We start from the raw sequence: 24,637 nt of genomic DNA, 5'->3' as shown, positions 1-24,637 counted from the left end.
TAATTTCATTTAAAAAAACTCAAACATTATATTAAATTCAGAGAAATTGTAAAAAATTATTTTTTTTTTCTACGAAAATTTTCAGTAAAATTCTTAAAAAGTTGTTTTAAATTCTGAAAAATTGTAAGAAATTCAATCAAGATCAACAAACCAAAAGGTGCTATAAAGTGCAGATTTGAAAAGTTTCGCAACAAATTTGAAGAATTTCGCAACAAATTGAAGAATTTAGGAACAATTTGAAGGATTTCACAGCAAATGAAGAGTTTCGCAGCAAATTAAAAAGCTGCTGGGTCAATCATAGCACAACTTAAATCTTGTTGTATTTGTGTTGAGTTTGCATGAGAATTTCGCAGCAGATTTGGAAAGTTTTGCAATAATTTTGAAGAATTTCAACAGAAACTTTGAAAAATTCATGCAGATTTGAAGAAAATAGAGGAGAAAGAGAGGCAAAGAGAGGAGAGAGGGGGGAGTGAAGGGTTTGAGGAAGGTAACTAATTTGTTTCCTCTAGTGAAAGGAGGGTTTCAAAATAGAGGAATCAGATTTGGGCAAGTAAGGGAGTGCAAAAGATGGACAACCCAACCAAACATATAGAAATGGAATGGGCTTATTCAATCCGTTTCCAAGCCCAAAATAATACCAACCAAACGGGCCCTTAGTATATAAATAGAATTTTAATAATAAATATGCAGGACGAGTGAGGGTGGGACGGGACGGGGATGACGGGTATAGCGTAAAATCCATACCCGCTCCACCACCCATTGCGGGTACGATAATACCTGGGGCAACACCCGAGCCAACACACAAGTTTGATAATTGTAACCGACCCGGAGTATCGCTCGGGCCAAAATACTAGCTGGTTGCTAAATTGAGCAAAAATCCAAGTATACCCTTGAGTTGTTGTAAACTTGTAATATTGAATACTATAGTGAAAGGTCAAAATCGTCAGTCCGTTCACTTCAATTTCATCATCGCTGTTCTCTCTCATCTTCCTCCTGCATTTCCTTCTTTTTCTTCAATCCTCTGTAAAATTTCTTTCGATCTACCAAACCCAATTGTTGTACCAGAATTTTTGTTAACAGGTTTCATCTTTTTTCCCTTTTTCTCTCTCCTCTTATACTTTACTTCTCTTCTGTTTAATGTAATGTAAGTGCAGAATTGTATGTTGCAGTTTTTTTTAGTTAATCTTCTTCATTTTGCTTTCTTCAGCAGCTAATTAAAACTTTAGATGGTTCAATATTATGTGTTTGTTTATTGTTTTTATACAAATTTGGTAGTAACATGAATTGGACAATGATTATTTTTGGTTGAAAATCTAATTTGGTGATATAAGATATGTGAATTGAACGATCTTCTACACATTTAGATATTTCATTTTTGTTGTAATTCTTCTATTTTCATCTGGGTTTTGGGCAAATTTGTTTATGTATTGTGGTTTGTGTGCAGAAGAGGAGATGAAAGAGAGTACTGGTAATGGGCCGTTGATTTTGGACATAGAAGATTTCAAGGTAAAAAAAGCTAATTCAGAAATTTAGAACTTTACTGATCTTTGCCTGTGTGTCGGTTTTAGGGAGTATCAATTTTAACGATTTTAGTCCTTGGTGAATGAGTGGTTGCATTGCCTGCCTTGCACCCTTTTGTATTGATGTTGTTGAAAAAAGCAAGTTGAGAGGTTAATTTTTTCCTTTGTGTAGGGGGATTTTTCGTTTGACGGGTTGTTTGGTAATTTGGTGAATGAGTTGTTACCATCTTATCAAGATGATGACACGGATGCGCATCATGATGGACATGGTAATATTGGTGCCAACGATGTATTGCCAAATGGGACATTGCGGATTTCATCAGAGGCTACCAAGGTAGCACAAGGGCTCTCCATGCCTTTGTTTCCGGAAGTAGATTCTCTATTGACACTCTTCAAGGATTCTTGCAAGGAGTTAATTGATCTCCGTCAGCAGGTATTCTTTAACGTGCTTTGAAGATTAAGGATTGATTGCAATCTAGTGCATAGGTTTTTATATTATGACGCGAGCTTCTCTAGTTTACTTATCGCAATGTGGTGAAATATGAAGGTTGATGGAAGGCTCAGCAGTCTTAGAAAGGAGGTCTCTCAACAGGATGCTAAACATCGAAAAACACTTGCTGAGGTTAGTTTGCTAAATGCATCTATCTTCTTTTTGTTAATTTATCCCTGTTTGATAACATATTGTTAGTTTGCTTAGAATTTTTCTCATTTGAAGTAATAGAATGTATTGTGATTGGCAATACCCGTGTACCTAATGCATAGGTGTTTATCATGTGTCATCAAGAACTACAGGTTAAAGCTATACCTTCACTGCTTGCTCCCCTCCAATCCCACTAACTGTTTTTAAGCTTGAGTTCTATGCTCAAATATTCTTGTGAAATTTGTGGCTTTCGTGATTCTGAAAAAGGTGTTGGACTTCTGCATGTTAAAATGTCAAGAAAATTGATGGGCAGAAATTTATATTCATATCTTCTATATGTATTACTTTCAGCTGGAAAAAGGTGTAGATGGGCTTTTTGATAGCTTTGCAAGGTTAGATTCGCGCATCTCAAGCGTTGGACAGACTGCAGCTAAAATTGGAGATCATCTACAGGTAAATGTCATTTTCTTGAAAGCTATGTTATATGTATCTCCTGGTAATGCAATAAAGCCCATAATACTATTTCTAAGTTTTAGTTTATTATGGATCCCTCATTTTACTCAATGCTAGAGAGTAGAGATGTTTGTGTATTATCTTTATATCATATTTCCTGATTATGCTGGGTTTTTATTGCTGGTGCTAATGAATGTAGTATCTTCTATTGCCAGAGTGCAGATGCTCAGCGAGAAACTGCAAGTCAAACAATTGATTTGATAAAGGTATCAGTGGTTGCTGAAACTTCATCACAGTTTGTGAACTTTGGACTAATTTGTATTTGTTTGTAAACTTTACAGTATCTGATGGAGTTCAACAGCACTCCTGGAGATCTTATGGAACTTTCACCTCTGTTTTCTGATGATAGCCGTGTTGCTGAGGCAGCTTCAATTGCGCAGAAGCTACGTAAGACGCCACATTAACTCACATAAAGTTGTACCTATAATTCTATTGCTTTTGACGATCTTTATATCTCAGATGCATGATTAATAAAACAGAGAAGAGACTGTACCAGTGTGTTTTGATCTCTTTTCACACTTTGAATCTTGTAGCACATTGTTTCACCTCTCATGCTTTCTGAACAGGGCAATTTGCCGAAGAAGATATAGGAAGACAAGGGATAGGAGTGCAATCAACTACAGGTAACGCGACGGCCAGTAGAGGACTGGAAGTCGCTGTTGCTAATCTCCAGGAGTATTGTAATGGTTAGTCTGTTATTCATCAAGGAATTCCGTCTTAGCCATCAATGCAATTCTTGAAAATCTAAAGATATCAACTTGTGATGTTATTGATTAATCATATCAAAAGTCACTTAGTGTTTTCTGAAAACTTGGCACCTTCTTTCTCATGAATCTAGAGGAGGTGTTGAGTAAGGGTTCAAGTGTTGAAATAATTGACTTTGCTCTATAACATTGTGATCTGTTTAGTCTTCTAAAGCAAAGCTGTACTTTTTAACCTGTATGGACTGCCTAGGATTCTCTGGACCTTTATTAGATATTTGATCTCTGCTTATAATCTAACTTGTTTTGTTTCTCGGTAGAATTGGAGAATAGATTATTACAAAGATTTGATACTGCATCTCAGAGAAGGGAGCTATCAACCATGGCTGAATGCGCAAAAATATTGTCCCAGGTACTTACATCTGTACTATTGCGTTTCTAATAAGTGAGATGTACTTCTGTCCCATGGTTCACCTTGTTTACTTCATGTACTCAATACTAGACATATCTTTATATATTAAATGTTGATGAGGTATGATTTGTTTATAAGTTGCTTGATGTATTTGATGTGATGACTTCTTGAGTATTCCTCTTGGTCTTAATCGTAAGCTGATTATTTTCGACCAAAAGTTCCGGTTTCAATCTAGTCCTTTGTTTCTATGACACTAGTGCAGCCATTGCCCCTTTTAAGGACCTTGGAAGGATTTGGTCTTCTCTGCATTATTGCAGTAGCAGCTTTCGCATGGGTATATGGACAATATGAAGAATTCTTATACTTCTTTCTATTATTATGATTCATGAAAGCAAAGTCAATAAGAAAAGTCTTCTTCTTCATTTGTTTTACAGTGTAATTTATTGCCAAAACCCAGTTGGCAATATGCAGGCTGGGAGCCGAGGTCTGGGTTTACCCAGATATAGGGGTGTTTGGCAATTAGAGTTTTGGAGCAAAAAGAGAGTTTTGGACCACTTTTAGAGTTTTGACTAGTCAAAAACTCTAAAAGGGGTGTTTGGTAAAATAGAGTTTTAAAGAGAGTTTTGGAATGAAAACTCTCAAAATGAAAAAGCTTCTAATAGGAGCTTTTCCTTTAGAAGATTAGGTACAAATATGTTCAATGACTTTTTTGCCTTTGATAATACTACTACACATTGTATTAAAATGTCTATAAATGTCATTTTACTCAAACACATGGCAATAAGCTTTTAGCAATCAGTTAATTGTTACCAAACACATTAATAAAAAAAAGTTGCCAAAAGACTGCTGAACAAAAAGTTAAAACTCTAACAGCAAACTCTCCATTCTAACATCTAAACTCTAAACTCTATTTGCCAAACAACCATAATGGTTCTGTTGGTACATCTTCACCTAGCTCTACATGGCCAAATTTTTTCCCTGAACCTTGTAGGAGCTCAGATCACTTCCATAAGAGGGATCTATGTAGCATACATACCTTTCTTGTTCAAATTATAGGCTGCAGCTTATCAGTTATCCCCTACATTTCATGAAAAACAGAGGACAATAAAGTGATAAATGGTCATAATTTCTGATCCAAACCTATCCAAAATATCTTCCTTTTTTTTTTGCCTGGGTTTCCAGCTGGTGCATTGCTTGCACCTCAAGTATCGAATTGTTGATCAATCAGTGCTAAGTCTCTAACTTGTTGGTTCATATCATTTCGCCTTGCAGTATTAAGTCCAGTAGAAGAAAGGGGTTATCTATGTGTAGTGATGGATCTCTTATGTTGTTTTGAAATCCTCAAGTGAGTTATCTCACACCCGCACGAAATGAGTCATATAGCTCTTTTTTGTCACCAACTCTCATGTTTCGTGGTTTTTTCTTTTTTCTCTAGGAATGCTCTGTCAATCCTTGTGCCCCTAGCCAATTATACTTAGATTTCACTCCCAACCATTAGTCTTGTTAAGCTTCCTGATATATTGTCATACACTCATACTAAACCAAATTTTAGAATTTTTTCTGAGATAACATGCTCTTGTCAAGAATTGTTTCCAGCTCTTGCTCTTCCAGACTACTAAAAACTCAGTTTGGGAAGAGCTTCTTAATGTTAAGACAACCCCGCTACAGTGAATCCGATCGTCAGAAAGTAGGTTTTTTTAGATTGAGCTGGCTCACTGGGTTCTTGAGCTGCAAGACACATAAGCATTTGTTTGACCCTGCTAGTGAAGTAAAATCGAAAACGCTTTGAGTTGGGCACATGTCAGAAGCCAGAGGGCGATCACCACTGTGGTGCCTTGAGGCATTTCACAGTTTAAGTTTCCATAGAAACGGGAAAATCATGAATCCAGCGTTCGCTTTTTCTGATGCATTAGTAGGAAACTTTTAGGTTTATAAATTGATATGCAATAAGTGGCCCTGTGAAAATATATATGAAGACATAGTTAATCAAGGAAATGTGTGCCTTAGGTTGCCTCTCGGCTTGTGACTAGGGTCCTAGAACTGCATCGGCTCCATGCACCTAATGCCTTTTGACACACTGGTGCTGGAATCCGCTCTTTCCTCCTCAGCAATCGAGAGGGTTTAGAAGCAGATGCTTCATCCCTCCTTTCGTGTGCAAACATGAGGCCACTTTGGTTTATGGATTATCCTCTATTTGTTCTCGTAAGCATTTGAAGACAGTAAATATTCTTTCAAAGCCTCCTATTATAAATGGTAGGAGCAGTGGCTGGAGAGTTATCCTTCATCGAAATTCAAAAGTCTGCATATCTCACTACCAGAATGAGTATATAAGTTTCCTGTTATTCGACTTTAATTGATTCAGTGAGAATCTGCTGCAGTTTTATGCAAAAGTTCTCTTTGAAATTTGCATTTTCCTGTTCTGTTTGCAGGCAGCATTTTAATTTTAAGATTTGTTTCCCCCTGAGAATTTTGGGCGTGAAGACCATTAGGGGGTTTTCCTGCATCAGTTGATATGTGGGGACACATTAACTACAGCAACCCACTGTGATCCACACTAACTGTTTAAAGGAGGATGGAACCTCAGCAGTCTTGCTGCTGCTAGTTTCTGAAATTCATTGTATATTGACATGGTCTCATATTATTAACTCATTTAGGGTATAGGAGTCATATAGTTTGGATAAAAGATTATTTTCAAGGACTCGTTTTGCATCATTCGGCAGCATCTATGGCCAAATATAATTCTTTATTCAACTCATTCTGTGGTTTTCCCTTTGTTTTACCTTCATACATACTAGTTTTTCTCTGAAGGTCGATCCCCCTTGAATCCTTGAGCAGGGATCATGGAGTTCACTTTTCAATATTCTTTGCTTTCTCAAATCATTTGTCAAGTCTTGTATCTTCTGCATTCTTTAACATATGTCTCTTCGTTAGGGGTATAAACGAGTTAAGTTGACTATTAACCCATCCGAGTTAAGCTGGATAAAGACTTGCTCAAATTCGACTTTGGCACAAGCTCGAGCTTTTAAATTGCTTATTCAAGCTTGGCTTGGTAACACTTTTGGCTATTTGTGTATGGCTCGAGCTTGCGCGTTGGAGCTTGTGCTTGTGCTTGAGCCGAGCTCAAGCGAAGGTCTTATAAGCTTCTTGTATATACTTGCTAATTGTGTCCAGAAAGGAAACATATTCAAGATAACAAAAATAATTTCTTATTTCCCTCTAAAATATAAGAACCAGTTTGTAGAAAATCAACATGGGTATCTATTACATTGAATAAGAATTTTTTCCTCAAATGTTGAGTTTCCCACTGAGCTTGAATAAGTTTCAGAGAAGTTATAAACTTATAATTTATCATGAAACAAGCTATAATCGTCCATGAACAAGCTGTTCGTGAGCTTGAACGAGTCAAAGTCCAAGCTGTTTGGAAGTGAGACTGTTGTTGGGGCAAGCTTCTTTCCTTTATGAACATGTTTTAACGGAGCTTTGGATGAACTTATAGATGAGTTGACTATGAATGTACTACCTCCTTACACCCTTACTCTTGGTCTCTATCTCTGTGTCCCACCATCGCTTTCTCACTCTCTTCTGATGACGTATTTTAGTACAGCACTCTCATAAAAGTAACTTTTATGTCTAAAAATCATTGTTGGCAATCACGTATTCATGTGTACGACAATATCACCACTTAAGAGGTGAGAGATTACATTGATGAAGTAATAATTTATGTTTCAATCATCTGAGAAAAGGTTTGCGATTGTTTTGTTTTTTGTCCATTGTAGCTCATTTAATGCTCATTGTGGTGCGCAATAAGAATCGTGCTGCTGATATCATTGACTTGTTTTACCCTTTCTGAGCAGTTTAACCGGGGAAGCAGTGCCATGCAACATTACGTGGCAACGCGTCCAATGTTTATTGATGTGGAGATCATGAATGCAGACAACAGATTGGTTCTTGGTGAGCAGGGTTCACAAGCCAATCCTAGTAATGTTGCTCGTGGACTTTCCTCATTATACAAGGAGATAGCAGGTTGGTTTTTCACTCTTGATGCTCATATTGCTTATGAAAAAAGAGGCGAAAAAGTATCAACAAAAAGAAAACAAGGACCTTTTTCTTTGCGGTGCAACAAGCAGTGAAGGGTTATTCTATAATCTTGGAAATGTGAGTATATGCTCACTTTCAGATTTTTTTTCCCTTGAATTTTTTTGACAGATACTGTAAGAAAAGAATCTGCTACGATAATGGCTGTATTTCCTTCCCCAAATGAAGTTATGGCAATCCTTGTTCAGGTACTATATAAGAAAATAATATGTTTCTCACTTTCTCGGGTTTCTCCCACTGTCATTTGTGAGGAATGTTGCTTAGAAGTCACAGATGTGTAATATGAACTTTTCTGTTGGCAAACCCCTTTTTTTGAGTGTTCCTGCAACTTCTTGCAGAGAGTTTTGGAACAAAGAGTCACGGCCCTTTTGGACAAGCTGTTGCAAAAGCCATCTCTTCTCCATCCACCTCCATTGGAAGAGGGTGGGCTATTAGTAGTAAGTTCTGATTTTATCTCCTGGGCGGCCTTTCTATGCTCTTATATTTTTCGTGTACATTTGTAGGAATACTTGATCCTATTTCCATGTTTGTTGCAGTACCTCAGAATGTTAGCTGTGGCATATGAGAAAACACAGGAACTTGCAAGGGACCTTCGTGCAGTGGGCTGTGGAGATTTGGATGTTGAAGGTAAGGCTCTTTGTTTTTGTTGCTCATTCTTTCGAAATTTTGTTGCATTGATAATAGGTACCTGAGGATCTTCATAAATAAAGAACAGCCCTTTTGTTTTAAGTTCTTTCAGTATGTTACAAAAATCTTATTCTTCTAGGGATTTGTATGTGGTACTCTTTGAAGTTTGAACGCACAATTTTGAACCCTTTTGGCAATTAAACATGGTATGAGATATTCCCTTCTACCTGAAGAATAGACCATATGTGATTGGGGCTCAATTTTAGGAATTGAGATGAAGTACCAGAATTATCCTTTTCTATGTACGTTTTGCATCTCCAGCATGCCACTGTACTCCCCCCCTCTCATACTTTCAGTATAAAAGGTACCACTAAGGGACATGGTAATATGAGCAAGTTGAAAGTTTAGCTTACTAAATTAAAAAGTTTGCTATTATCTTAGGAAAGTCCAAAGTAGAAATATGGAATATTATTTAGGGACAAATGAAGGGGTGAGGATTAGGCAGTTTTGTCTTACTCTTGTGGTAGGACTTTAAGTGGTCAATACAAAGGGCTAATTCTGATGCTTACACAAAGTAGCAATCAAATGAATTTGGCAATACTCTGATGGCTCGTTTGGTAGTTGGTAACTAATTGTCTTAATGGTTTTCTGAAGAAAGACTTGTGCCAATGTTAATGGTAATTGTACTCTATTGAAACCACCCTTCCCGACCGCAAAGCCTCTCACCTACTCCTACCTTTCACCTTACACCAGAATTGTCCCTCTCCGACCTGTAACAACCATCCAGAAATGGACAGACAGGAAGTAGATCTAAATTTGAATACCGTACCTTGGCCATGGACAACACCATCAATGATCATGAAGGTATTAAAAAGTTACTCTTTGGCGGTTGGACTTGTCCGTTTCAAAAGTGGAACGTCTTGTCAATTCCCAGTTTAGCCCATTTCTCACGCCACTGACAAGAGAACTAAAATAATTGGTTGTGGAGGTGGATAGTGTCAATGATGGTTAGTCTACAATGTGGGTGAGGGTGAGGGTAGGGATGATGATTGTTTTGATGGGAATGACATAGCATGAGGATAATGGTGGGGTTTTTTGGCTCTCTTGAGGAGGATGATGGTGTTTTTCAGCTCCAGTGTTGGGATTTAGGGGCGGGGTGGTATGTTGGAGGGGTGTGTGAGGGGGGGGGGGAGTGGGTTTATAAAGATTTTGTATTTAGTTGGTTAAATTAGGGGAGTATTGGAATTTTACGACACAAAAGTTTCTAAATATGAAATGTTGCAACTATTGTGACATTTCCCAAAATGGAAAGTGTTGCAACTTAAATAACGCGAAGGAAGTATCTTTTAATATCTTCCATAAATGTTGTAACCTTTATGTAAAAGTTGATTGAATTCTGTCTGTATGTGTCAGGTCTAACGGAATCTTTGTTTTCTGCACACAAGGAGGATTACCATGAACATGAACAGGCCTCTCTTAGACAACTATACCAAGCAAAGGTCGGATCCTGTGCTGCCCCTTTTTGCTGTAACTTGAGAAATTTAAGATTCAATTCTGTAGCTATTGTGTAATCTTTGTTTGCTTGACGTATAATCTATTATATAGATGGAAGAATTGCGTGCTGAAAGTCTTGCTGAGTTAGGTGGCAGTGGGAGTATTGGACGATCTAAAGGAGCTTCTATAGCATCTAATCACCAACAAATATCTGTTGCTGTGGTGACAGAATTGGTACGTTGGAATGAGGAAGCGGTGTCCAGGTGCAATATATTTTCTTCACAGGTAATATTTATTTCAAGTTCTGGCCTTTTTCTGCCTTTTGATGGTTGTGCACCACCAAATTTTCAATTCAAAATCCATGAATGTTTTTCCTGCACTCATCCTCAGTCAGTGGTCTGCATATTATGGCTATCTTTTGCTGTGTTCCTTTTCAATGTGGAATAGAGCATGCCGTACTGTAATGTTTACCTGAGGTAATAATGTACCTAGAGCACTGTTCAGGCCCTCTTCTCTTCACCTGATTTTTGCTGAACTGAATTTAATATTACCGAACAGAACTGATTTATACAGTTTATGTATTGAAACTGATGTTTACTGATTAAATTTACCGATTCACTATTGTGTTTGCTCTATGAAATCACTGCTATCTACTGAGTGAAACTGATTTTTGCCAGCTTGAACTTATTTGTACTGATTGAAATTTATTTTTATAAACTGAAGCTTGTCTTTACTAAATAAGATTTTTGAAAGTTTAAGAGAACAAGGCCTTAAATTGGTTATCCTCAAAAAGGCATGTCCTGCATGTCCCATGAATCGCTGTATCTACTTTCCAGATAACTTTGGAACTCAGAAATTCAGTGCCTTTCTGCATGTAATTCAAATTTTTGTGGTACTCGAGACTTAGATAATGTATGCCCTGCTATTGGAATTCTGTTACAATAAGGGATCATCTGGTTTCAACATAGTGAAATGAAAAAGGAATGGAATCATATAAGGAAAGGAGTGCTAATAGGAACCGTTACTTTTATAATGTGTTTGGTTCAACCAAGTAGTGGAATCAATTACCCATGAACTTTCTCTCTTGTTGTTTGGTTCATTAAAGCAGTGGAAGCACAATTGTCCTCAAATAAGAAGTATATCACTGTTATTAAAAGAGAAAGAATTATATCATTTATATAAAACGGTACATCACTTCTGTAGATAACATTTTCTCAATAACTTCGAAGCATAATTATTTACTTTAATAAGGTAAACATAGTTTATAAATTCTATAAAAAGCCACTATGAAAATTACCGAACTTTCTAAAAGTAGATTCCACCGTATTAGCAACTATCCATAATTGGTACGTGGCTATTCGGCAAATTTGCAGTGTGGTTTCCTCCACGGGTGGGAGGAGTGAGATGAATATTTTTCGTTAGAAAATTAATTATTTTTAGAATTGAATTTCCAATCAAAATACAAGATGAAAACGAGGAAGTATGCCAAGGGTGGAGAGATTGAAGCGGAGAGAGAAGTAAGGAGCGGTGGGCAGTGGGCTATGACCCCGAGCATCTGAGCGAGAAAGCAAGCTTGAGGGCAATGAGGCGGGTGACGGGAATTGTTACAGCAGTCCTTGGAGGTGTAACAATTTGGCGGTGGTTTACGTCAAGTAATGGAAAGGGTTTGCCTACTCTTCAAACCAAACAAGTTGTAAGGGAATCCCTTACTAGATTCCGTATCAAGCCCTGAAATTTCCCAACCAAACATGTACTAAGGATCTACTTTCCGTTTGACTTAGTCTGTATCTTCCTCTACCTGTTACTCTCTCAAATGCTAATGTAATTCAGGGACTTTTGATCCTAGCCTGTTGTGTTGGACATATGATTTACTCATCACCCTGCGAAACCATGAAGCAAATTGGGGGAATTGGTATGTATTACATGATAGTCCATACGCTGTAACAGTTGTGAATTAGTTTTAAAACTGGGTATAATTAGTTATTAAGTTTCCATACCCTATCCATACACCAAAATGTCTGAGAATCTAGGTAACAGTGACTAGGAGTGATATAACTATGGCTGGATTTGCTGCTGTCTGCATCTAACTCTATTATAATTTGTCTATTAGTCCAAGGCAGTATAGACTTATAGTCTGTATAATTGCTGTGATCGTCGAATCTTGTGGGGCATTGCTAATGGTTTTTGTTTGATATATCTTTTGCGATTGTTTTTCAGCCATCTGTTCTTGCAGCAAATGTAAGGGCGGTGTTCACATGTGTCTTGGACCAAGTAAGTTGGTGGTCTTCTGCTTCTGCCATTACCTGTGGTTACTAAAGGTATGATAACTTATCTTTCATGATTACTTGTGTATGATCAGGTCAGCCAGTACTTGACTGAAGGCCTTGAAAGGGCTAGGGAAGGCTTGACAGAGGCTGCAGCTCTACGGGAAAGATTTGTTTTGGGAACAAATATCAGCAGAAGAGTGGCCGCTGCTGCTGCTTCCGCTGTAATATTTCACGAATTTCCTGCTGAACAGGCGTTTAAAAATTTCATAGTTCTAATTACAATAGGAAGTACAGTATACTTTTCAATAGTATTTGATAGATCATGATGTTTACACCTGACAAACAATTTTTATTTCCATTTTTTTGTTGGCATTGTGCTTCCATATTACTTGACTCACTAGATGTCAATTGGCTATGTGTAGGCAGAAGCAGCTGCAGCCGCTGGTGAAAGCAGCTTCAGATCTTTCATGGTTGCTGTACAGCGTTGTGCAAGTAGTGTGGCTTTAGTCCAGCAAGTATGTTAGTGGAAGGTTATATTGTTGCCTATATTGATCTGATTGTCTTTAAAAAGCATTACTTAAGACAGTTTTCTCTTCAGTATTTTGCGAATTCTATATCCCGGCTTTTACTGCCTGTTGATGGGGCACATGCTGCGTCATGTGAGGAAATGGCTACAGCGATGTCTAAAGCAGAATCTGCAGCCCATAAAGGACTACAGCAATGCATTGACACTGTGATGGCTGAGGTTTGATACCTATTACCTGAGTGATTTTGTACTTATGAGACTGATGGCTGCGTTTACTTTATGATCTGTTAGGTTTAGTTTAATAATTCAAAATTGGGTGCTTTTTTTCTGCTTTGCCTTTCTTCAACAAGACTTCAGTGTCGCCTTTGCAATTTTCTCTATTTACATGCTGTACTGCCGCCTTCACGTTATATTATCTAGTAGGCTTTAATATGCATTTCTGACTTTTGTATAGGTAGAAAGATTGTTGTCAGCTGAGCAGAAGGCAACTGATTACCGCTCACCAGATGATGGAATTATTCCTGATCATAGGGCTACTAGTGCATGTACTAGGTATCTTTTTTTTTTTTTGCTTTATATTGGTTGCCTGTGTTGCTTTTGGCTGAAGCCGAGATCTGAAGCATATGCAATTCAGAGCTCAAAGTGTATTTCTGCTATTGATTGGTTTGATTCCCTTGAGATTCCAAGGAAGGACCTCACTAATAGTGTTTACAATCAATGACAGTCACTTATCACATAGAGATGTTTAAAATCTATGTTAGAAAATGAAGTTTATGCATCAATGTTGTTCTTATGCGATTGTTTTACACCTGCAGAGTTGTTACATATCTCTCCCGTGTCCTGGAGTCTGCTTTCACTGCTCTAGAGGGTCTTAACAAGCAGGCGTTTCTTACTGAAATGGTATAGAATTCTAATTATTTCCCATCATGTTGATGCAATTTTTACGTATTTAGACTGATATATATATGCATCAACGAGTTTCAGTGTTGTTTGTGGTTTATGATGTGCCTTTTGTGCTCAAATGTACATACTGTATCATTTCCAATAATCTATGCGTTTTGTGTCTTTTATCATGCATTCTAATGAATAGTCTGAGTGTCTCCCTATCTATGAAGATATCAAGTATATCAAGGTTAAACCCAGTCTATGAAATGGTTTGGTGATAGGAATCTCCATCCAAGTTCTGCAATTTGCTTCCTAATTCACTTCCATATCAGTTGAACCTTGTGGGTTATGGTTTTGTTTTACTCAGATCTCATATTTTCTGTGTGAGAGTAACTTATAGAAACTGCTTCATAACACCTGTTACAGTACTTTATACTACTCACTCGGTTCCCTTTTGATGTTCCTAGTTTGACTTTTATTGTGTCTAAAAAGATTTCAACTAAGAACATCGATGAGTAGAGGGAGTATCTTTATGTGTTCACCCATCTTATAACTATGACGTGTTTACCCATTCAGAAGAAATTTAATTTCCACTTTGGTGCCTTGAGATTTGGCATAATTCTGCTTTGGTACCGTGTGTTTTCATTTTGCTTTCCTCTTTGATTATTTTTCCACTTTAGAGGCCTGCAGTTAATACTGTTAAAAGCTCTGCTTAAGTAATCCTTTTTTGTGTTGCTCTTGTTTTGCGTTTGAAGTTCTCTCCAAATCGAAGCAATATTCTAGCTTTTTATTTTTAGTATGGTGCGTTTAGAGATTTAGGACAAAGGCAGAGGGAAAAAAAAGGAAATTATCTATGTGGTCTATATGGTGTTTTTTTGGGGACTCTGGTTAGGCGAGGGTTTCCGATATGCATATCTGTCATCCAATGAACATGCAGGCACATGACTCGTTATCTAAACTAAGCTGTAGGACACTAAGGTGTAGAAGGATATAATTTTTAAGGCACTAAGATCGATTTAGTGAATTGGCAACTAAGTGGAAATAATGAATTATGCCAAATCTCGCGGTACCAAAGTGGAAAATTCCCAAATAACAATGTAAATGATGTGTGCCAGTACTTAGCATCATATCTCATCTTTTTATCTGGAACCACTCCCTCCGCTTCTTTTTAATCTACACACTTTCCTTTTTAGTCCGTTTCTTTTTAATCTACAGTCTACACACTGTTGCTTTTTCTATATTTGGTAACATATCACATCTACTTTCTCCTCTTTTTTCACCCATGTCATTCACTTTTTAATATTTTAACCCACTCTTTTGTTTCTCTCTCTCACTTTCCAATTTTTCTCTCCACCTTTTCAGTTTCTCTTTCATACTTTTGTACTTTCTCCTTGGTTCTCCCCCAAAGTGAAGTGAGTAAATTAATATGAACGGAGGGAGTATTAGAGAAGATAATTGCCTATGGCTTTTGAGATTCACCGACATTTATAACATTTTATGGGTTTATGCGTTCTTGATAGTTGTGGGCCTTGTGGCACAATGGAGTCCTTAAAAATATTATAAATGAATGCATGAGAAATTGGAAATATTTGGATACACATAGTTGTAAATTCAAAAAACATAAAGCCATGAGCTGCGCAGGAAAACGATGGTATGTTGCTGGATGTACAATAGTTATGCACTTAGCTTCCCAGCCAGATCATGATTTCATGGGGGAGTTACCTCCTGAGTTTTGTCATCTTTGTTAGCCAAGTTTCTTTGTTAATGAAAGAAAAGATATTATCTACCATAGTACCATATGAATATTCCGTTACATGCTCAAATATTCAAATCCTGACATCCTTGAACCTAGAGACAGCAAACCTTATATCCTTCAGAATGTTATTTTAATACTGGACAATGGGAAAGAAAGCTGCAAAGCTGGTTAGGGCACTACTAAGAAGCGAAACACATTACTGACAACTATGCTTTTTAATTTCTCTTCCCTTTAAGTTTGTTTGTTAGAATTTATGTGGATGATTTGTCTTTGATAGTTAACTTTTTTTTCAGGGAAACCGCTTGCATAAGTTGCTGCTCAGTCACTGGCAGAAGTTCACTTTCAATCCCAGGTAACATATCTTGTATAGCACCATATGGTCCTTTCTCACCATCTCTCTAGACTGGAAGTACTTTGCCGTGGAGGAAATATTAACAAATCTCTGAGATTGACGATAGTGTAAGTCTCAGCTTCAGAGATATTGAAATTCGTCAATCGTGGAGATATGTTTCATCATCGCTCTTTGCCTTCTGGGTAACCGATTTTCACAGATATATTGTTCATAGTCTTGATCTAGATTACAAGAGTATCATATGATTATTTGTGATGCTACCACATAGAAATGTCAATATTAGGGGGTACCACGTGGAATTCAAACACTTCCAATTGTACCATATGGAAAAGTCAATAGTCCAAGGATATCATATAGAATTTTTCCCTAAATTTTGAAATGGTAGAAAATTAATTCTGGAGCTGAAGAAGTTGCTCGTTTAGGATGGTACACTGTAATGAACTAGATATTTAGACAGTAAAATAAAAAGAAGATGAAGATGATTTTGATTACTTAAAATGGATTTGCAGAAAATAAAGATAGATTATCAAATTTTCGAGTGACTCGACACACTCCTAAAGCTAACCACTATATGAACTCTCAAATATTTTCTCCGTACGTTTTTTTCTCACTAATATCCTATATTTACAGAGCTAACTCACTTGCTTTCTCTCCAAGTTAGACTACTTATTTGAAATTACAATATTACCCCTCCCCAATACTCAATGTATAACATACACTGGGTTGGGGAGGGAGTGGAAGATTCTTGATCTAGTTATGTGATCAGCTGTGTCTTTGGCTGACTGAGAGGACACAGTGCTAAATGCTACTAGAAGGTTGTAAGAAGGGGTACTGCCAATAATGAATGGCATTAATCATGAGGTTGCAGTATTTAAAATGTGTTTGCTTGTATTACTTTTTAAAAAAAAATTAACCTCTGGGGGCGGGGGGTTTAAGTAGCTGGGAGATTAATTTTAGTAAGGAGGTAGTGGTGTTATTGTCGTTCTGTGTCTTGTTGAGTGGTTGCGATTAATGTTATAGATGCAGTATGGTCTTTGTTCGTTTCTTTCTCGTTTTAGTCCGAAAGGTGTGCCTTTTCTTGAAAAATGAAGTGGTTCCTATTAGAGTGATCAGCACAGCAAGTTGTGTTGTGGTCTTTTTCTAGTGCCTTTTGAAAATTTTGTATCTTACTCCTTCAATTCTGGTAATATTCCATTGACATATGGTTTATTACCTGGTTTCTGTTTCTACTTTTCAGTGGGGGGTTACGACTGAAACGTGACATAACAGAATATGGAGAATTTGTGCGCAGCTTCAATGCTCCTTCTATCGACGAGAAATTTGAAGTGTTGGGAATGTAAGATGCTTGAAACTGAAATCACATAGTAGTGTATCTGATAATTGTCACAACTAACACAACTTTTTGCTTCTAGCTTGGCCAATGTCTTCATTGTTGCTCCTGAAAGTCTGTCTACTCTGTTTGAGGGATCACCAAGTATCCGCAAAGACGCCCAAAGGTACTAGCATTGCTAAATGTTTGTCCCATGAATGTGATTGTGGTGGCACTACAATTTCTGAATTTGTCCGCCTCTTTGCTTTATATTTTTTTTAAGTCTTATTTAAGGAGGGTCATTGCCAATTATTACACTTTCTCTTTAATTTTCTCTCTTATTCTGCATACATCTTGCTCAACCTTGGATCCACCTATTGTCTCGTTATATGTTTCTCTTTAGGCTCCGTTTGGTAGGGCGTAAATCATTTTCAGTGTAAAATGATTTTCATGGAAAACAATTTACAATGAAAAACACAATTCCAAATTAGTTTTCCGTTGTTTGGTTCGATGTAAGAAAAATAATGAAATGAAAGGAAAATGAAAGGGAAAGTAAGGAGGTAGTGAGAGGAGTGTACAAGAGAGATAAGGAAAATAGTTTTCCCTTCATTTTGAAAGGAAAATGGTTTTCCATCATTGGGAGAGTAATTTTACCCCAAGGGAAAATGGTTTTACACTCTTTTGCCAACCAAACAATGTAAAACTGAAAATAGAGGAAAACGGAGCCTTAATGAAAGAAACCTACAAATTGTTTTGTCATGTGTTTCTCTTACCTAGCTGTACTTGTCTTAGAATTTCAAGCAGCGCGCTATACTAATTCTCAAATCATACTCTGTCCAAAAATAGATGGTAACCTTGTCCTAACCCCTTATAATTAAGGGATCGATAGTATGACACAATATTACCTCCTCGTCATTTGGTTTCAGTACTGGGCCTGTTGAGTTGGTGGCATATCAAAAACTCTTATAATAAACCATTACTAATACTATTGGGAAACGTGATAACTTTTTCCAAACATCCTAAAATAGTATGTATTCTGAATGGAGGGAGTTCATCTAATATGCTAGAAGATATGAGGTTCAATTTCTAGAATCCTAGAATGCCCCTACTTGAAACCTCAAAAGTAATAAGAGAAGGAGAAGCTCTACGTGAAGCAAATTTTATTTGGTCAATAGTTTTCTTAACTGAATTTATTTATTATATGCTTTCTCCTAAGAAAGTGCACTTTGATTTCCGTTTCCAGATTTATTCAGCTTCGAGATGACTACAAGTCTGCCAAACTTGCGGCAAAACTCAGCTCATTGTGGCCAAGTCTTGGTTGATTTGAGGTTGCTATTTCGAGTGAAAGGTTCAATCTACTTCCCAGTTCGTCTATGGAGAAGCTGTAATTATATTATAGCTTTTGCCAGCATGCTTGAGCTACGTTGCTTTGATCTGGGCATCACGGCCATCTGGTACGAGTAAAACTGTTTCTTCCTGTCGAAGTTTATGGAAGTCTGAAGTTTCAGCTGCATGTTGGAGTTGTATAGAAGTTGACAGTTCTTTTTTCCAGCATGTATTTTAGTTCTTTATTCTTTTGCTGGCTGTTAGATTTGTACATTTAGGTAAATCTGGTTAGATCTCATAATGATTTTTGTTTATGTTCTAGTATTAGACCCTTTTCTTCGGCTTGTGCGACAAACAGAAGATTGGTTTTCCTTCAATTAATTATTTGATTTGTTTTTTATGCTATATGGTGTCTTGTTAGAGAGAAACTTTCTTGTAGATAGTTTTATTGTATGATGTAATATGAATATGTCAATGTTGTAACTAAGCTGCTTGTACCAATCAGCTAGGTAATATTTATTCGATTCAAACTATAAAATTTTGCTATATCCCAACTATGGTGATGCTCTAAAAAGTTTCGACTTTTGATTATTCCATGGTAAGCCTAACTATGAAGTTAGAATCCTTGTGATTGAGGCAAGATAGAGGTTGCAAGATGTTGGGGAGGAGTTTGACGCCCTCGTGTATCGGGTTCTTGTGGTCCTACGATAGATAACTGGTGCACTAAACATATTTGAGAAGCTAACCAACGATGAGTCGATGAATACATTGCCAATTTGTTCGCTCCCTTTTCTTTGTTGACATATATTCCACTCTTCTTTACCCCCATTCCAATATAGTATACACAGACACAGAGTACGTCTACAGTCCAAAAGCCTCCATATGCCAAGTGACGCATTTCTTTACTCGCCGCAAGGACCTACAGAAAATTCTTGCGCAATGTTCTCACACACCTTTCTTTGTGAAAAGAGCAGCAAATTCATATAGACAAATAGACAATCACAGGGATACCAAAAGTGTCTTTCGGATCGGGTACAACATACAATAGTAAAGAGTACCATTAGGTCGTTTCCATTAAACCACAGTCCACAACCTACTTCTCGACGTCCTCACACAACAGTGACAAATAAGTTGTTCACAAGGGAGTAAATTATCAGGGTACCAAATACACATTAAAAACTGAAGATTGTTAGAAGTTAAAACGAAACCCACATTTTCAAACATAACCACCAGATCAAAAAGCACACTAGCTGATAGGGCCTGGAAGCTCTGGGCTGAGCGCCTGAAATGCACCCAGAGTTAGCCGTCTAGTTAAATCTTCAACCTCCAACTTCATAACATCCTTCCTCATGCCAATATCAGCGGCAACTCTGCTTGTACAGTATACACCCACGGCAACTACAGCCATCCCATAGGGGTTGGTCGTTAAAAATCGCAAGGGTGTGGAAAGAACAGCTGCAATCGGACCCCCGATTAATGATACTGCTTGCCCACTTTGACCCATAGTAACTTGGTCAACCACTACGAGCCCTGTTTTGCAGTATATAGTGAAATCCTCACAGTTGTTCTTGAAGACATTGTAGAAGCCAAAGCCATTGTTGAGAAGAAATTTTGCTCGGTGCACCACAGTTTCGGCAGGATCTGATGCTGCAAGAGTGCACGTCCCACCACGCAGTTTTGCTACAAAAAGGGAGGGGTTGACATTGTATTCAAACCTATACAAGATGCCACCCGCAAGAAAGCAATCTAGACATGACGAGACAACCCCATGCCCTTCTTCAGGAGGAATACAAGTAGAGCATGGTACATAAGAGCGAGTAGGTCCTGAGCTTACTAACAGGATATCCAAAACAGTCCCTGTTCCTACTTCTTGTCCACGTCTAGTGAAGTGGATCACTTTATTGTCCCCAACATATATACCTACATTCATTAATAACGAAATGAGTTAAGAGTCTTATGACAAGTCAAGTTTCCTGCAAATGGCAAGTGAAGAAGAAAGATTACAAAGCCATTACAAATGACCTTGATTAGCTTGTAAAGCTGGAAATCCAGTTAGCACCTCACGAGATTAGAGAGCACATATAAAATAATCTATTTCTAACATGAAAAGAAAAGAAATCTCAAGTTCCTATGAAATTGATCATTGTTTTTGGCTATTCATTTTCTTTGTTTTCCTAACTAGTATAAGACGCATATATTCTGTCAATGAGTAAGGCCATGTTCTTTCGAACTGAAATTAACTAAACTGAATCGAATAGAATCAAACTGAAACTGTCAGAGGAAACTAGTTGAACTAAAGTGAACTGAATTTAAGTCCAAAAGAAGAAGGCCTAAATCAACTAATCGGAGTCTCTCATAAATAATCAATTACTTAACTGATATACTTAGCCTCAATTTTTACATATGATTTAGAGTCATAAATTTCTATCTAAAACTTAAAATTCAGGGTGACACTACCGTAATCATATAACTTTTAAATGCTTCACTGGTAAGCCAGGTGCCAAACTACACATAACTGCACAAAAAGACCGGTAATTAAGGATACATTTAACAAGGCCACAGTCACCAGGATCTGCAATTCTACAAGAGTTTTAAGTCTTGAAAAGCCTGGTAAAGTTTTTTGATACCCAGCAATAGCAACAATTTCTAAAAGCTGGATTCAAAAGATTACGTGTCTTATGGACAAATACAACTCATCATAATTCATAAACTTATGACTTGTAGCACAAATATGATTACCGTACCAACATCTAAAATCAGGGTATATTGGAGGGGGTATAACACCGCAAAGGTTGCTAATATAAACATCACATTACTTTCATATATAAATGCAAGTCTTTATTTGTCGTCTATGACTACGCATCCTTACATAATTAGTTTAGTACAGCAGAATGATTTTATGCAGTTGTCTTGTGAGTGGTTCAGTATTTCAGTACTTGTCCAGTACAAGTCTGTAAGTTGTTCAGTCACCCTTGCCTCAAAATACACGGACAACAAGCATATAGATTGCGTGGGGATTTGATGATGATAAGACTTCTGCTAAACCATATACACACCAGTTCAAGCTAATTCATTCATAGCCTACTAACAAGGACAACAATACAAAAGACTTAATCCTAATAGGATGGAGTTGGTTGCATAAGTCACGATTCTACCTCATGTAGTCATCCACATAGATTTTCCGTCTCCATTCTCTTCTACTGAGAGTTAAAAGAGAAAGCAAATAACAACCTTTTGGAGAAGAAAGAAAAAAGGAATATACTTCTAAGAGGATCGTCATGTATGACATACTCAAACATAAGATTCCATCCCAGCATACACTTGACTTTAAGACAGAAGAGATAAATACTATAACAGATAAGAGAAAGTGACAAGCACCCCCAAAAAAGTAAGCCAAATAAGGGACAACAAAATACCACCACTACTCCTCAATCCCAAGTCCCAACTAATGTTAATACAGTCAAATATCCCACCCTAAGATATATTGCATTTGCAACTAGCCTGCACAAGCAATAGCCTTTGCAAGAGGCTAGAAATTTTGAAAAAAAACTGATACGAAATAACGATAGAAGTACATGTCACAATGTCAGTCATCTGCAACCAAGTCATACACTGGAAGTAAGTTTAAAACTAACTAGTAGAAGTAAGTTCAATAGAAGTACTATTTAAAAAGCAATATCAAGTTCCTCAGAAGAAACCCGATTTAAGAGTCCCTATATATATCAAAAGAGCAGATCTGCCTATGAGCCTATGACAATTACAATGAACATGGTTTCTTCAACTGCCTTGATTCTCGACACCAACCTTAGTTAAGTAATCTAAACAAGGAACTAGACCTAAGACTTAGGCCCTGTTCTTTTGGACTTATTTTCAAAATTCAGTTCAGTTCAATTAAGTTTAGTTTCTCTCGATCCAAAAGAACGGGGCTTAACAATTATCCTTCCAATTCCCCGTATATTAATTTGAATTCGACACAACTTTGCTGCATTAATCCCTTTGATCAACTAACCTTAATCCAGTTACAAACTTTCTGCAACTTCAAATAATTAGAAGGAGAGTAAATTCAAAAATAAATCCTCCCCACTCAAAACCCAAAACAAAAAACACAACATCAAATTACATGAAAGCGCTAAGAAAAAAACAATAACAAATGTTCATAAATTTTAAAATTAAACAACCACAATCATCAAATATCAGAAAATAAAACATTAAAAAAAAAAAAAAAACCCAAAAAAATCTCAAAATTGTACTAAAATCATATTAAATCCCAAAACGAGCAAACAAAGAATACCATGATGGGCGTAAACATAAGCAGCCCTCCAAGAGTAGATATGATCCCCAGGTTTAAGGCTGTTCCGATCAATCCTGTTTGAAAATTTAATAATTAGTGCCAAAAAATGCAAACTTTGACAAAATTAGAAATTGGATTGATGCATATGATTGTAAGATGTAACGAAAACAAGCAACAAAATTAAGAAGATCCATGTTTCAAATTTTAGAATACCTGTTAGAAAGCAGACCCATTTTTGATCTGTGAATCTTTTTTGGGTCTGTTGATGTATTCCTTAATGTGTAAGAAAATGGGGTTTCTGGGTTATCAACAAAAATGGCGGTGGCAGTAACCAGTAGAAGTTTTATGCAACAATAAGTAAGCGCGTTTTATGTTTTTCGGGGGAATAGACAAGGATGGTATATTATACCTTCAATTTTTGGTTGTTTTAGGGGAATTTTGGAACTCCACGGGACGATTATATTTTCTTCACCTTTTTTCATGTGCCAAAATGACTCTTAACGTAACCCGAGTCCTTGGTACCATCTGCGTTATTGACGTGAAAAGTTCTAAATTTCCCATTTAATTATTTCTCGTGCAATCCAAAACTTCTCTGAAATGAACGTGAAAACATTCATATATTCGTTTCAAGCCATGAGTGTCATCTCGAATGACCTCCCATGTCACTAGGAGGTACCCCATGGCGTCCAGAGCCCAAGTCATGAGAAAATCAGAAAGCGTGTATTATAATCTTCAATCTTGTGTGTTTTGGGGGCATTTTTGGACTCTTCCGGACCCCGTCATATTTTTCTCCCGAAACTTTTCTAGGGGTGCCAACATGACTTGTAACGTATTACGGGTGCTTGGTACCATTTGCGTTACCTCAAAAAGCCTCTAAGTTCCACATTTATTATTTATTTCTCGTCCTACCCAAAATTTTCCCGAAATGATCGTGAAATCATTCATGTATCTATTCCAAGCCATGTGAGTCCTTTATAATGACCTCCCATGTCCCTAGAAAGCATCCCATGGTGTCCGGAGCCCAATCATCGAGAAAGTCTGAAATCGTTCATTATAACTTTCAATTTTGGCTGTTTTGATGGCATTTTTGGACTCCTTTGGAGCCAGTCATATTTTTCTTTTGAAGTCTTCTTATGGGTGCCGGCATGACTTATAACGTGGCACGGGTGCTTGATACCATTTGCGTTGCCTCAAAAAGTCTCTAAATGCCCTATTTATTTATTTCTCGTGCAACCTAAAATTGTCCTGAAATGACCGTGAAAGCATTCATATATCCGTTCCAAGCCATGTGAGTCTGTTCTAATGACCACCCATGTCCCTAGCAGGCATCCCATGGAGTCCGGTGCCCGGGCATCGGGAAAGTCTGAAAGCGTGTATTATATATCTTAAATTTTGGCTGTTTTAGGGGCATTTTTGGACTCCACGAGGACGATCATATTTTCTCCTGAAATCTTCCTTGACTGCTGATATGACTCTTAACGTATCCCCGCGCTTGGTACCATTTGCATCATTGACGCAAAAAGCTCTAAATACCCCATTGATTCATTTCTCGTGCAACCCAAAACTTTTCCGAAATGAACGTGAAAGCATTCATATATTCGTTTCAAGCCATGAGAGTCACCCCAAATGACCTCCCATGTCATTAGGAGGCAACCCATGGCGTCCGGAGCCCAAGTCATGAGAAAGTCCGAAAGCGTGTATTTATAACCTTCAATTTTGGCTGCTTTGGGGGGCATTTTTGGACTCTTCCGGACCCCGTCATATTTATCTCCGGAAATCTTTCTAGGGGTGCCGACATGACTTGTAACGTATTACGGGTGTTTGGTAGCATTTGAAACATCTAAATTTCCCATTTTTTCATTTCTCGTGCAACCTAAAATTGCTACGAAATAAACGTGAAAGCATGCATATATCCGTTCCAAT

At 37.3% G+C, this 24,637-nt stretch overlaps 2 protein-coding genes across 3 annotated transcripts; one reads left to right on the top strand and one right to left on the bottom strand.

Annotated features, from left to right (window-relative positions):
- The first annotated feature begins 923 nt into the window (after positions 1-923).
- Positions 924-18,828, top strand: LOC104892099 (exocyst complex component SEC10b). 2 transcript variants are annotated; one of them, XM_010677927.4, is made up of 25 exons: positions 924-1,080; positions 1,445-1,506; positions 1,693-1,953; positions 2,068-2,142; positions 2,512-2,613; positions 2,829-2,879; positions 2,955-3,060; positions 3,240-3,359; positions 3,695-3,786; positions 7,641-7,809; positions 7,993-8,069; positions 8,220-8,318; positions 8,418-8,508; positions 9,922-10,007; positions 10,114-10,287; positions 12,220-12,273; positions 12,362-12,490; positions 12,692-12,784; positions 12,868-13,014; positions 13,250-13,347; positions 13,611-13,695; positions 15,730-15,788; positions 17,026-17,124; positions 17,201-17,284; positions 18,341-18,828. In XM_010677927.4, exons 2-25 carry the CDS (start codon positions 1,453-1,455, stop codon positions 18,417-18,419), a joined length of 2,484 nt encoding a protein of 827 aa, XP_010676229.2. In that variant the 5' UTR covers positions 924-1,080; positions 1,445-1,452; the 3' UTR covers positions 18,420-18,828. The 2 variants fall into 2 exon arrangements, with proteins under 2 accessions (XP_010676229.2, XP_048501202.1); XM_048645245.2 differs by having other exon boundaries at positions 933-1,080; positions 1,448-1,506.
- A 603-nt stretch (positions 18,829-19,431) lies between these two features.
- On the bottom strand, positions 19,432-23,106 carry LOC104892098 (hypothetical protein). The gene is made up of 3 exons (XM_010677926.4): positions 22,928-23,106; positions 22,715-22,788; positions 19,432-20,343 (listed from the first exon to the last, which is right to left on the bottom strand). The coding sequence occupies exons 1-3, from the start codon at positions 22,945-22,947 to the stop codon at positions 19,670-19,672; spliced, it is 768 nt and encodes a 255-aa protein (XP_010676228.2). The 5' UTR covers positions 22,948-23,106; the 3' UTR covers positions 19,432-19,669.
- Between the last annotated feature and the right edge of the window lie 1,531 nt (positions 23,107-24,637).

The sequence above is a fragment of the Beta vulgaris genome, chromosome 5 (genome assembly GCF_026745355.1).
Source record: "Beta vulgaris subsp. vulgaris cultivar EL10 chromosome 5, EL10.2, whole genome shotgun sequence".
Taxonomy (NCBI): Eukaryota; Viridiplantae; Streptophyta; class Magnoliopsida; order Caryophyllales; family Amaranthaceae; genus Beta; species Beta vulgaris.
Note: the sequence above shows the minus strand (reverse complement) of the source record. Positions and strands in the feature narration are given on the sequence as shown.